The sequence below is a fragment of the Lepidochelys kempii genome, chromosome 15, assembly GCF_965140285.1.
Source record: "Lepidochelys kempii isolate rLepKem1 chromosome 15, rLepKem1.hap1, whole genome shotgun sequence".
Taxonomy (NCBI): domain Eukaryota; kingdom Metazoa; phylum Chordata; order Testudines; family Cheloniidae; genus Lepidochelys; species Lepidochelys kempii.
Genome location: NC_136394.1, coordinates 17,365,152 through 17,379,847, shown reverse-complemented (window position 1 = coordinate 17,379,847; position 14,696 = coordinate 17,365,152). Strand labels below are relative to the sequence as shown.

Genomic DNA, 14,696 nt, shown 5'->3' with positions numbered 1-14,696 from the left:
TTCCCATCAGCCTTTGCGACTTGGCGGCGACCATCCCGCGTCTCTCTACTCTCAAGATGGCGCCTGCGTGTGTGGTGGAAGGGGGGAGGATTATTTTAATCTTGTATTTTTAGGATTGGGGGATTTTATAAGCGCAAGGGGCGGATTCCATGGGAGAATCTGTGGGAAAGGGTGCAAAAAAATTTGCCTTTTTCCCGCGGGCATTTTAGCTTCCCGGTGACGTCACGGAAGACCCCCCCCACCTTGAAGCCCGCCCCCGTTCGGTGTATGTGTGCCGCGTGAGGTGGGGACGGGTCGCGCGGGGAGATGGGCGGGAGGCGAGTGTAGCGGCGGGAGGGCCTGCGACTGAGGAGAGCGCAGGGCTCCCTCAAGCTCCCGGCGGAGCCTGAGCCGGCGCTCGCCGCAGCGGCGCTTATTGGCCGCAGGAGCCGCGCCGAGATGCGGTGGCATCCTGGTGTGGTCCCGCGGGGCGCGGACGGGATGGCCCAGGCTAGTGTCTTGGTGCGCTGGATGCTGCATGGGTGGGTGAGGGTGCTGCCCTGGGGCCGGGGCGGGGCGGGATAGCGCTGCAGCCTGGTGGCGGCGGCGGCGTTGCACCACGGGGTGAGGTGGCGGGGCGCGGTGATGGGCCCTTGCTGTGGCTCACGGGGGGTGGCGGTGCACTGTGGCACCCGGCCTCAAGGGGGGTGGGGCGGGGCGTGGTGATGGCCCTTAGCTGTGGCACGTCGGGGAGTGCGTGGTGATGGTGCAAGGCTAGTGTGGAGCGGAATGCTGCAGTGGCCTCACACCCTGTTGTGCGGGCACGGTGCTGTGCTTTGTGGCATCGTGGTGGTGTGGCAACGGTATGGGGGTGTGGTTGGAGTGGAGGGGCATGGCCATGATTACACTTGTCCAGAGCCCAGGGCTGGGCGCTGTGATGATGGAACCATGTTGTGGCATATTGGTGGCAGGGGCTGGGGGACGGGGGGGTGCACTGTGGCTCAAACTCCCAGTATTTTCTAACTTCAGCAAGTCCTCGTTCAAAGAGTATTAAATCTGTAAAACTGAAATCTTTACAGGACTGAAGAAATGATGGAAGGAAAGAGTAGTCTCTGTGTCCCTGAAGAAGAAAATAGAGCCCCTTCAGTAGAAGCAGAAAATATAACTGAGGTGGAAATTAAGCAAGACAAGGGAGATAGTAGCCATGCAGAGAATACAGAAAATTGCCCTGATATGTACAGATATATCAAAGGAGATTTGTTTACATCGGAGATTTATAAAGTAGAAATTCAGAACCTTCCAAAATATATTGGCTTTAATGATGTAAAGAAATTTCTTGCCAAATATGGACTTAACCCTCATAAGATAAAACTTTTTGGGAAACAAACTTTTGCATTTGTGACATTTAAAAGTGAGGAGGAAAGGGACAAAGCTATGAAAGTCCTTCATGGAGTCATGTGGAAGAGCCGATATTTGAGTGTTAGGCTTGCAAAGCCTAAAGCTGATCCCATTGTAAAAAAGAGAAAGAAAGAAGGGGAGGACACTGAACAGAAAGAAGCAAAGCGTCCAGCTTTAGCAAAAGACAGTGAAGAGGAGCCTCTCAGTAAACAGATAGCAGATGTGGTGACCCCTTTGTGGAATATACCATATGAAGAACAGCTGACAAAGAAGAAGCAAGAGTGTGAACAAGTGCTGCAGAAACTGACAAAGTAATTCCTTTTTGTAATGGTACTTTAATAATGTTTATGAGCTTTAATGCAAATTTGTATTACTATAGCTAAAATCCAGTAAACCTTCTCTCTATTCCCTACACAAATATAACAGTATAAGTAAGTCTCTTTTGATATGTAAGAATGCTTTTCCTTAAATTACCACCTCAACCCCAGAGCTTGAAAATTACATTGGACTAATGTATAGGACTTCATATTTTTAGTACTTGATCTGCTTGAAAAGACCCTGCGAAATTAAGGAATGTGGTTTTAAGGAAAATTATTCCATAAGCCACCAAGGTTAAAAATGAAAATTTTATACCACTGAAAAGCTAGAATTAGCAGGTCCTCAGTGATACAAGGAATGAACTCTGATAGGTGTTGAGATGTAACTTTTCAGTCACATCATTCTGATGGTCTTCTATAAACCCCTCTAACTCTAATTCTCACATTATTTAGTCTTTAAAGTATTACTCCTGTCTAAGAAAATAACTTAAATATAAAATTACAGTTTTATCTATGCCTTATTCTGTTACAAAATTATCCATATAAAGAAAACATTTAACCTTGATAGTCATTAGACACTTAAAAAAAATAAAAGCAGACAAGGTTATTTTTTCCCACCTCCATGCTTAAATACCCACCCAGGTCCCATCATTGTAAGATTATACTTTGCAGCAGCCATTATTTCACTTTAGCAGGACTGGATGAGACTCTCTTTACTTGTCAACTTTTATTCCTTAATTAGTCAGGGGGTCATTATAGAAAAATGCAGGGCTCTCCTGTTTCCCTTTTTACAATGATTCCAGCTGAGGGGTGACAGATCAGCCGTTGCTTTATTCTGGAACTCTGTAGCTGTTTTATGTATTTATGTAGATTTTGAAATCTGCATTTAGTAGCAGTATGATGTAAATACTGTTTAGATTTCCCATTGACAAGACTCTTATGGAAGAATATCCTTCAGGTATTTAATAATTGATTTTCAGATAAGAAAAATAAAATTGGATGCCTGTAAATGGTCCTGTATTGTTTTGTATAACAGCCAGTTAACCTGATTCAGCTGTTTAAATGCATGTATTTATTGAAAGGCTTGTCTTCCGTAAATCTGTTAAATTTTTGCAGGGAAATAGGAAACAACAACAAGGCCCTGTTACCTTGGTTGTTTGTACAGAAGCAGAAGTATAATAAAATCTGTTGCCCAGTAGAGGGAGTGAAAGCATCACCATTACAGGTACCTCAAAATCTAACTTGTGGGTATGGAGTGATAATGTGTAATACACTCTAAAAGTAAACAAACTCTGTTGGCTTGAGGGATGGGGGACTATCTGATGGGCAATACTGTGGTAGCAAAAATATCTGTAGGTTCGTAAGTAAGTAGAAGCTTGTGTTTTACTACCTTTAACATAAATACTGTAATGGAACTACTAATCTAGCAGTAAAAAAAAAAGCTCTAAACGAATTGAAACCTTACAAAAATTAAAAATATTGGATTGTGCCTTTTCTCCATAGGCTTGCTTACTATTCTGTAATGCAAATTCAGATCTTTTTCAAAGGAGTTTTGCATTTGTTACCCAGATATAGCAAAACCTCCTAACTATAACTCAGGTTCTTTCAACAATATCATTACTAGACCCTTCTTCAGAAATTAAAATTTCCATATGGGCTGAATTTGGTATTCTGGGTCTCAGGCCATCAATAAAGAAATAAATTCACTAACTAAACTTTAGTATTACAAAATTAAAATTTAAGACTAGTGCTACAACAGATGTTTCAGGACAGAAGCAGTTGATATGCAAGGTTCTATGTATATATCTTAGGTAGTTTTATTTCTTCTTTTAAAATTTTAGACTGAATACCGCAACAAATGTGAATTTTTGATTGGAATGAGTTTAAATCAAGAAGACAAAACTGTGGGTTGTCGCCTTGGCAAATACAAGGGTGGAAGCTGTGCTGTAGTGGAACCATTTGACACTATTCACATTCCTGCTGTTGCCAAAAAGGTAGTGAAGGCTTTTCAAGACTACATAAGGTGAGAACTAAATTAGGCTGAATGGCTTACCCTGAAAGATTCATAGATACTAAGGTCAGAAGGGACCATTATGATCATCTAGTCCGACCTCCTGCACAACGCAGGCCACAGAATCTCACCCATCAACTCCTGTGAAAAGGTTTTTGCCATCTTAAATATTTTGAAATATATACAAAATGAAAAATTTTGAAGAGCTGGATGGTTATTTTGAGAACTGAAACTTAAGTAAATTGGTTCCATTCTGTAGCAACTCCTTTATACTTCGTTTTTACACATGGCTCATCATGTGTTATTTGTTTTATTTTATTTACTTTTATTGAGCTTTTTAAGTGTGTTCAGCACTACGCAATACATAGAGGAAGACCGTTACTGCCTTAAGGTATTTAGATCTAAGATGGACAGGCAGTTCTAAATCAAAATATTAAATGGCCCAATCTCAAAATAGAGCAAATATTTTGTTTTAAAGTTTTCTTATGTTCTCATTGTAATTGGTCGATTAATGTTAAAAGGATTTACAGAGAAAAGAGTTTTAACGAGGAATTTGAATGACAGAGGGCAATAGTTTGGCATACAAGAAAATGGGGGACTCTTCCACATGTAAGATCAGCCTGAAGGAAGGCACAAAGATGAAAATATGAGACTCCTGAGTAAGGAACAGTTAGGAAAAGGGCAAAAAAAGTTTTTGAAGAAATGAAAATAGAGATGTGGGCAGAACCCTGAAGGTAAAAATGAGACGTTTGAAAGGGCAATGATGTGATCTGAACGTTGAGAAAGGAAGATACTTGTATCTGTATTTTTGATTAAGTAAAGAGTGTTAAGTGAGAATCATGAAAACCAGAGAGGAGGAAGAGGTTGAATTCATTAGGGGAGAGATGATCAAGGCCTGGATCTGAGTTTTAGCCTTAGGGTATTGCGATTGGGTGTATAGATGCTTCAAGGGACCTCCCTTGCAGTCTATGGGCAGGCTAACAACAACAGAGATAAAAGGCTGCAGCCCAGTCAGAACAGACAAAGCCACAGTGAAGGGGCTCCACAGGGTGAGACCTGAAGAAGTCATCCAGAGGAACCCTGTTCGTACAGAAGGGATCAGAGAAGATTACCAAGCAGGAGGTATGTTCAAGGCCTTGAATTAGGAAGCATCAAGAGATTTAAACGAACAAGCCACTGAACCACCCAGAGTCCCTGGGCTATGATACAGAGGAGAGAGCGGGTCTGGGTCCCCTACCACCTTTATACAGGTGGGTGTAGGACTGCTGAGAATCCCGAACTGAGTGGTAACAATAACAGAAATATTGGACTTTGGCTTTGTGTTCCTGTTTTAACTTAGTTTATTTCTGTCCTGTTGAAGAAAGAAGGGAAGAAACCCATAAAGGGGGTAGCACTGGAAAAGGGGTTAGGAGAAGCCCTGAGGCAAAGGGCCAAACTTCTGGGACTATCGAGCAATGGTCTGCTAAAGGGGTTGGAAGAACTTCGGGTAGAGTCAGACTCCTTTCAGTCCCAAAAGCGGAGAGACATAAGCAACCCAGCTAAAGGATTGGAGTTATAGATGAAGATTGATAGATATAGGTTCCGTCCCTGAACGAACTAAGCCAAACTGAGGCAGGGATAACCATAGTTCTGTGGAAGACCACCATAGGGTACTACAGGCCAGAGCTCCCTCAGTTACAGGTATATTTTGCAGATGTCAACAAGGGTCAAAACTAATCTTTTGATTTTAATAACAGCTTATTTTCTTCTACCTTATTGTATGGTGGAGTTTTTTACTTATGTGAATTATTAAATATTATGCAGAATTTGCTCTTCTATTCAGTAACTGAACTTTTGAAAATTGCAGGTCAACCCCTTACTCTGTGTACAGCCTAGAAACCTACGAAGGTCACTGGAAACAACTCACAGTCCGCACCAACAAAAATGGTCATATCATGGCAATTGTTTATTTTAATCCTCAGGTACTGAAGCTTTATATAATATAAGAAAACCCTCTGAATGCAATGGACACTTGTTTAATGAATTAGCTGATTCTCAAGCAAAGTTCTCTGATAACAGTACTATATTACTTGTATTTAATCTGATAATTATTGGTGGGCCATGGTATATATGTTGTTCATAACTATTCTACCTCTTAATTACAAAGCCTATGGATTTTTTTAAAAGAAAGTTCAGTCAGTTTGTCTGAAAATTATAAATTATCTGAAGACTTTCTTCTTCATAGTCATGTCTCTGGGAAATGTTATTTTGTGCATGGAATCCCTGTGTGGGGCAGGGCTCTAAGATCTGACATATAAAAATTAGGTAAAGCATGACCATGTATTATGTATAAGAGTGTTACAGGTAGCAACATCTACAGTTAAGGTTGTGCTGTGCTGCTCATTAAAAGTCCCCCCCCCCCTTTTTTTTTTTTTTAGTTGCTTATAACTTTACCATGCTTAAATGGTTTGGGCTGAAATTTTCTATGCCATATGTCTGCCTCAGACTGATTTGATTTTAAGTTTTAGCTAAAATGATTCAGCTACTTCCAAGAACTAGTCTAGGGAAAAATGAGTTTTGCCCATGTTTAAAAAAAATAAATCTTAAAACCATTTCATTGAGATGCTCTAGAGTTGACGTGCTTTGGAGCAAAGGTTTGAGATTTGGCAGGAGTTCACCCTGGTATCGGGAATGTGCCTTTTGTCATCTTTGATGATTTGCTCAAATTTGTCCAGTTTGCAAGCTTCTGAAAAATCTCAGTTCACATATGCTCTCACAGCTCCTGCACGTCACCTGGACTTAACATGTGCATCCCCACAGACCTATTGAGCATTCTCTATCTTGGGGCAAACAGGACTTCTGTAATTGCTCCTCTTGGCCCATGCCACTGGTGCCCTAACGGCAGCGAGGAGCAGCCTGACTCGAATACACAAGGGTGAGGAAAATGTGGACCGAGGAAAGAAGTTAAGAGCAGGAGGCATGAGGGTGGGAGGAATGGTCAAGAGTAGATGGAGGCAGAAGACTGGAGGGGCTGACGGGAAGGCGCTGACAACAGGAGCAGGCATAGGAGGGGTAGCAGATTGGAGCAGAAGGAGATGAGGTGGAAGAGTCTAATAACTAGAGTCCACTCCCCTACAGAATCTGGGAGAATGTACAGAGGAAGGTCTTGGGCCTTTTACATAGGCCAGGCTGGAATAAGGATGTCCCACTAGTTAATGCCATTTGTAGCCACATGACTCTTATAAAACCCAAGCTGTGTCTGTTTAATGTCCCATACAAAATAATACAGTAATTAGAGTCACTGTTTGATATCTTTTCCGTATATAAAATATTTGCTTCTCAATACACAAACAAATGAATAAAACTGAACAGAACAAATACTAAATTAAAGTGTTGGAAAATAACTAAACACACAATAATCTCATCTTCCTTTCAATGGAACTTCTAGAAATTAAGTAAAGAAGAGCTTGTTGACCTAAGAATCTCACTGGCAAAGTACTTTACAGAAGAAACTGGAAAGGACAGTGGGGTAACCTCTCTTTACTTTGTAGAGGAAGGGCAGAGGTAAGTTTTGTACCTGTAAAGGAAAGCTTAAGTGGCATTTCTCCTGTAACTACCACCCTGCATAGTAATTAATATAGAATGAATAGCAGTGTCATTATTATTTTATTGCTAAATTATTTACATTGTCCATGGAAGAGACTCCTAATATTTTATGGTCTTCTGCATTATAGCTTGTTTCTCTACTTGTGGATTAGGTGCCCTTTGTTTATTGGATAAAGGCAGTTAGAGCTTTGTATCTGGATAAACCTGGCCAGTTAGGGGCTGTCACAGGAGGGAGGATACCTTTTTAATTTTGTTGTGGAGAACCCAGGAAGAAATTTTCTGGGACACTTCTCCTGCTCTCCCCACCTCCTTCCTTTCTTGCCAGTTTCTGTTTGGTTTTGCTCTCTTCACCTCTGTCCTTCACAATCTCTCTTCTTTTGCCTGAGGACCCCATTTAATTTTTCCAGAAACACTAAATGCCTCCTCTTCTGCCTCTATACCGTGGCAGATGTACCCTTTGAGAACAGAAATTGGACAGTAAGACACAACTTTTGGTCTTAAGATATTTTACAGCTTTCCTTAAAAACAGCCTGTGAATTGTTTTCATTTACAATATTGCAGTTTAAGGCTAAAAAGTAACTTTCTGAAGACTCTGAATTAAAGAATTTAAATGCAATTATAATTTAATCATTGCATTGATAGGTCTCATCCTGTTACAGTGAAGCACAGTAATTGTACAATATTGTAAAATCAGCTGTGTGTCCAACTAAATTATTCTTTAATAACTTTGCTAGGCTTCCTATGTGTGGTAATAGTGATGCCCAATACTCACTAGTAAAAGTAGAAAATCAACATATGTAAGGTCAGAAACCAACATACTTTTGTTTTTAAAACTGTTGTGTGTGTCTGCGTGGATTAGTTTTTTTTGTTTTGTTTTTTTAAGGTCCCGTTAATGTGGTTGTAGTGTCCTCCTTCCTTCCCCCCCCCTTGAATGTGTCTGTACTATAAGTGGCCATGGCTAAAACCTGCTGTAATGTGTTTGGTGACTTTTTTCTTTCAGAAAATCACCCAATCGTGAAGACTTGCCCTTACAACATTTGGCTGGTGATAAGTACATATATGAAGAGCTTCTTGGTCTAAAGTTTAGAATTTCCCCCCATGCATTTTTCCAAGTAATGTTGGTATTGAATTTTGCTAAATTAAATTGTATTAGAGCTGAAGTAATAAGATGGATTGCTTAAATTACTGCATTAAGATTTTTAAACATTTTCTAACAGATTTTTTGGCTAAGAACAGTAAGATGGCTAATACTGCAGAAAAAATGCTGCCTGGACAAAGAGGCTGCAGAAATATACTGAGCGATCTAATCTCCATAATTACATAAATCTGACGTAGCTGAAAATATTTTTTAGTGGATGAATACCGGTTTTTGCTATATTAAATATTTAGTTCCAGCATTTTAGCTGAAGTGAATGTTTAATGGGTGTTTTTTTGTTGTTTTCTGGGTTTTTTTTAACTCCTTTGGTATCTGACACATTCTGTGTTAGCAAGCAGTCTGTGAATAGAACAGAAGAGAAGGTTACTCACCATGTGCAGTAACTGAAGTTCTTCAAGATGGTTGTCCCTGGGGTGCTCCACTTTAGGTGAATCTGTATCCTGCACCTACGATCGGAGAATTTGAGTAGCAGTGCCCGTTTGGGGCACACATGCACTGTCCTTGTCCCACGCCATCTCTGGCGGTTACCTAGTGCTGTGTGACCAAACCCTTCTTGGTTCCTTTTCTGCCGCCCTTGGCTTTAGACTGAGCGATTGGCAGTGCCTCCGAGCTTGCCTTTATCTTAAAAATTAGATTTAGCCTTAGTAGTTTATAGAGCTCAGTTACTCAGTTTAGCTACCATTCTCTTCCCCGTTTATTTTTCTTTTTTTTTTTTAAAAAAAAATTCTTAATAGATTAGCTATTTTCTTTATTATTCCCAGTTACCCCTTAGTATAGTATACATATCCTCCCTCACGGGGGGGAAACGTTATTCTTAGGGGCATGCCCAGATCTCCAGGTTTTAAACGCTGCCTAACTTGCCAGGCGTCAATCCCGCTCTCTAACAGACACTTGTAGTGTGTCCTCTGTTTCAGCGAGACATTCGTTCTGCAAAACTGTTCCATTGCCATACTCTTAAGACTCGTGCACCAGAAAAGCGAGGAACCTTAAGCTAAAACTTCTTCTGATGGAGAAGTCTCTGCACCCAGCTTCCGATCTAGGATTATGGACTCCTCCTGGACATCGCTCTCCAGCGACAGCATCTGACAGACATTCCTTATCACCCTCATAGAGGAAAGAACACCATTCTAAAAAGGTGGCAAAAAAACTGGTACTGTGACAGCCAAAGACCCTAAGTGGGCAGTTTCGGAGAGGAGCAGCAGAGGGAAACTTACCCTTCCTTCCAAGGTAGTGCTGGAGCCACTCAAACATGCATCATGAAGCAGCTCAGAAGCACTGCTGTCTATGGCGCTACCTTCTGCCTCTATAACGCATAGCGTGCAATCATCAGTACTGAAAATCTCATTGGTGATGCCAACAACTTCCTCGGTACCACGACAGTTTCTCTAGCACAAAGACCTGCTAGTCTCTTCAGCACTGGAGTCTCCTCAACTCATACTGATGTTACTCCAGCATGATTGGTACCATGTCAAGTTACACCACCATCCAGAACAGCTCCTCCCTTCTCCAGCAATGAGGAGGATGATGCGGAAGGGGAGATCTACTCATCATGCCACTTCTTGCCCATGCAGACAGCCACCAGATTGGGTCCACCAGAACATATTGAATACCACCCCCTGACTGAAACGCATGGGTGGTATAGACATCCAAGGATATCACCACCAATGCCATTCCCGCCACAGTAGTTCAACTGGGATCCATGGGTGGCATACTGACAATGCTTCTCTAAGCCTTCCAGTTCCCACGGGGGGGGTGAGCGAGAGAGACCTTTTCCCATCACCCTCAATACCTGGACCTGCTGATCCTTCGGAAGAGGTGATTGAAGGGCTGGAAGAGACTTCAGATCAGGAGATCACCTCAGCTACTAATTTCTCCTCCTCCTCTCCGGACAAAGCAGTCTTGTCCCCACCATCCACGACGGGTGATGATTTTAAACAATTCCAGGAGGAGTTTAAGGAGATTGTGGACTCATTAGAAATACCATTGGAAGAAGTTGCAGAGTCTCAACACAGGCTGTTGGACATTTTATAAACGTCAACTTCATTCAAGGTTGCTCTCCTTATAAACGAGGCACATAGATCCAGCCAAGACCATCTGGCAGACTCCAGCAACAATTCCACCCACTTGTAAAAGAGCAGACAAAAAAATACTACATTCCCTCCTAGGGAATGGGATTTTATTTTTTTCTTCCAGATCCCACACCAAACTCTGGTGGTAAAGAAAAGGAGTACTTGTGGCACCTTAGAGACTAACCAATTTATCTGAGCATAAGCTTTCGTGAGCTACAGCTCACATCGGATGAAGTGAGCTGTAGCTCACGAAAGCTTATGCTCAGATAAATTGGTTAGTCTCCAAGGTGCCACAAGTACTCCTTTTCTTTTTGTGAATACAGACTAACACGGCTGTTACTCTGAAACCTCTCTGGTGGTAGAGGATGTGAATGAATGGGGCAGACAACATCAATCCAGATGTACCCCATATCATAGGAACTGGAAGTGGTTAGACCTCTTTGGGCCTAAGACCTACTCAGCAGTGACCCTACAATTCAGAATTGCCAATTACGAGGTACTGATAGCCAAATGTGTAACCACTCAAATTATTTAAAAATGTCCAAATTTTATTATCTATCTCCTTTAGGACAAAAAAGAGCAATTTAAAGCAGTCATCTTGGAGGGCCACCTTCTTGCTCAAACAGCCTTACAAGCCTCACTGGACTTGGCAGACACAGCGGCACAATCCATCGCTACATCCATAGTCATGCACCAGGCTTCCTGGCTCCACCTTTCTGGGTTCCCCAAAGAGATACAGTCTACAGTGGAGGATCTCCCATTTGAGGGACTGAAGCTGTTCACAGCTAAGACCAAGTCGCTTCACACCCTAAAAGATTCCAGGGTGACTCTTTGGTTTTTAGGCATCTCTACACCTACACAGAGATAGAAGCAAGGGAAATATTACTCATGGCAACGAACAAGATCTGTGCCATACGTAGAACCACCGAGGTAATATGACCCACAGAAACGTAGACAGAGGGCTACAAGGAGTAGACCACTTCCATCTCAGCCATCCCAGCAATCCCGCTCGAAGCAGCAATTTTGAGGGTTTGGTTGAGGACCCGAGATGCCTCCCCCGTTTTCAAGTGCTGGAACCACCTACAACCGTCCATCCTTTTGGAGACCGTCTGACCCCATTCCACCCATCGTGGCAGAGCATCATGTCAGACAAATAGGTATTAGAAATCGAGGCTGGCAATTCAGTCCAATTACTCTCCATCTCACTATGCAGGTTTGTCGATCTAGTCAGTCTGATCACTACAGCACAAAGCAGCCCATAGACATTGGCCAGGACCTGCCTCCAACTATTAGGCATCAGCCCACAATTTCACAGAGCACTGTGCAATAGAGCAGAACTCAACATCAGATGCTCTGCTGAGACTTACCGTTTTATCATCCTTCACAAATTCAACTCTGAAGCCCTTTCCTCCCAATGAGGGGCACTGCTCTACAATCGCCTAAAGTAGAGCTCCCACAGAGACACTCGAAGAAGAAGGGACTGTTACTCATCCAGTGCAGTAATTGAGGTTTTTTGAGGTGGTTGTCCCTGCGAGTGCTCCACTATCCACCCTTCTCCCATCTACTTCGGAATTTCCTGCAGGGACTCTGCGGTAGAGAAGGAACTGGGGTGTGGGGGGGGGAGGTTGGTCTCAAAGTGCTATGTAAATATCAGAGATGACGTGAGATAGGGACAGCACATGTGCGACCCAAACGGGCACTGCTACTGAAAATTCTCCACTTGCAGGTGCAGGGATACAGATTCACCACAGGGACGCTCCTTGAAGTAGTAGAGTTGCCAGTTGGGAAATACACTACAAATGTTGTATTTCAAATAATTTTCTTCCAGCAAACACTTAAGCCTCAACAAATGCTTGTCTGAAAACACAAAAGAGGTAATGTTCGTTTAACAAAACATTTGGAGGAGAGGGGAAATAAAGTGAGTGCTAGCATTAGGGGAAGGAGAATATTCTTCACCTTAGTTTGCATGTAACTTCCTTGAGAAATTGGAAATGACACATGTGCTTTAAGGAGATCTTATAGTTGTGTTTTTATTCCTCACTTGAGATCTTAAGCTATTAAGTTCTTACCTTCTTCTTAATGTAGACCATTTTTCTAGGTTAGAGGTACTGACATGGACAACTTCTTTCATGACCCTCCAGTCCTGATTCCATACCTACACTTGGTTACAGGAAAAGTAATATTAAGGCAGGCAGCATTAATGAGACAAGGTGAAAATAAATTCACTTTGTGATGGATGTAGTTGCATGGGTATGTCCTCCTATTTCTGTATGTGGAGTATTTTTTTTGTTTTGTTTGTTTCCTCTCCCTGGGTAGGAATTGCCATTTTAACACAGATTTGTCCCTTCATTGCCTGCAGTTTGGCCCTGTTCTCCTGTGTTTGCTGTCCCCTCTGATTTTGGTGTACAACAAACACGACTTATTTATTTAGTGCCTTAAGCGTATGCTGTATTACATGTTTGAATTTACACCAAAGCAACATCCAAATACGTGAAGGGGTTATATAGGGTTTTTTTTAAACTTTGTCAAAAACACCTCTTGAAGCCTTGAATAAGTCCTGGTCTGTTGGGCCAGTTGTGTATCTTGCTGTTGCTAGAGATAAACTTTGATTTGCTATCTCATGCTGTCAGTACAATTCTGCTTTGAACTTTACATGTAAAGTTGGCTTATTTTAATAAGTGTTAGAGATGAGGAAGGGGAAAGCACGTTTTCATATAAGGGACTTAATATTGTTTAAATACAGTATCGGTTATATTACCTTCGCTGTTGTAACAAAGGGGAACATTTGTGTTGGAATTCCATAGGTAAATACACAGGCTGCAGAGGTTCTATATAAAGCCATTAGAGACTGGGCCCAACTGAACCAAGATAGCACTGTACTTGATATCTGCTGTGGAACAGGAACAATTGGAATTTCACTGGCAAAGGTGAGCCATATGCCTTAAATGTATTATTCAGCAAGTCATAAAATGAACTTGAAAAGTTAAGTTGCAGATCTCTCATATTGCATTTAACTGAGGAAAATGCTTAAATCAAGTTATTGCACTTTGCTATTGCCAGTGCTTTAGGAAGTTGACTTAATTCTGGACATAAATAAATACTTCCCTGCTAGATATTCTGGCTACATTTCCTTTATTAGATTTGAAAAGTCCCACATAACTTAATTTCAATTAACTTCGTAGCAACTGACACAACTTTCATTATGACAGGTTTCAGAGTAACAGCTGTGTTAGTCTGTATTCACAAAAAGATGAATCCGATGAATTTGCATCCGATGAAGTGAGCTGTAGCTCACGAAAGCTCATGCTCAAATAAATTGGTTAGTCTCTAAGGTGCCACAAGTACTCCTTTTCTTTTTACAACTTTCATTGTCAAAAGTACATGAAGGTGTAGTTCATATTTTTGAAAAGTCACTGGGAAAAGGACACTTTATTAATTTTGCCGGTCTCTGCATATATTCAAAGACAGATCTACTTTAGTGACTGTTTATCTCTAGAAACAATACTGCTAAAACTGACTGAGCTGGACTCTCTTCCATTTTGTGCACCAACATAATTATTTACTAAGTCCTAATCAGTTACATCTGTGGAAAAGCATTGACAGCTATAGAGATGTGCACACATAATTGAGAACCTAATTAAGTCGTCATAATTTCTTATTACTGGTAATTATGCATACAGTGGAAAGAATTCAGTTTCACTCTAAGGCAGAATTTACAGGGCTGGCAGTGAGGGAGATATATATTTAAGAATAAATTGAGCACGACTAAAATGTCTGCCTATATGTGGAGGTGGGGAAGTCAAAGGAAGTCTTTCCATCTATCCTGATCTATTGGACAGTCTGAGGGCTTGTGTAGAGGAACAATTGGTGCACAGCAAGTTGATGTAAATCTACACCGCACTAGCATGCTGGGCCCTGTCTGAGTAGACCGGGGTAGCCAACCTGAGCCTGAGAAGGAGCCAGGCTTTACCAATGGACGTTGCCAAAGAGCCACAGTAATACATCAGCAGTCCCCCATCAGTTCCCCCCAGGCTCAGGGGAAGGGGTGGAGTGGGGGATGGGCCTGTGGCAGGCCAGGGGTTGAGCAGTAAGCACCCCCCCGGCACATGGAAAGTTGGCGCCTGTAGCTCCAGCCCCAGGGTCGATGCCTATACAAGGAGTCGCATATTAACTTTTGAAGA

General features: G+C 41.9%; 1 protein-coding gene across 8 annotated transcripts in view; it reads left to right on the top strand.

Moving 5' to 3' along the window:
- Nucleotides 1–7: 7 nt before the first annotated feature.
- The window catches only part of TRMT2A (tRNA methyltransferase 2A), a 36,541-nt gene continuing 21,852 nt past the window's right edge, over nucleotides 8–14,696 (top strand). For 2 of the 8 annotated variants that reach the window (XM_073312310.2, XM_073312309.2), the window contains exons 1-8: nucleotides 303–521; nucleotides 1,059–1,688; nucleotides 2,811–2,919; nucleotides 3,536–3,717; nucleotides 5,552–5,666; nucleotides 7,133–7,248; nucleotides 8,291–8,411; nucleotides 13,320–13,442. In XM_073312310.2, coding sequence (XP_073168411.2) covers nucleotides 439–521; nucleotides 1,059–1,688; nucleotides 2,811–2,919; nucleotides 3,536–3,717; nucleotides 5,552–5,666; nucleotides 7,133–7,248; nucleotides 8,291–8,411; nucleotides 13,320–13,442 — 1,479 coding nt within the window. In that variant the 5' untranslated portion in view covers nucleotides 303–438. The other 6 variants (XM_073312313.2, XM_073312311.2, XM_073312314.2 and 3 more) reach the window with 6 other exon arrangements.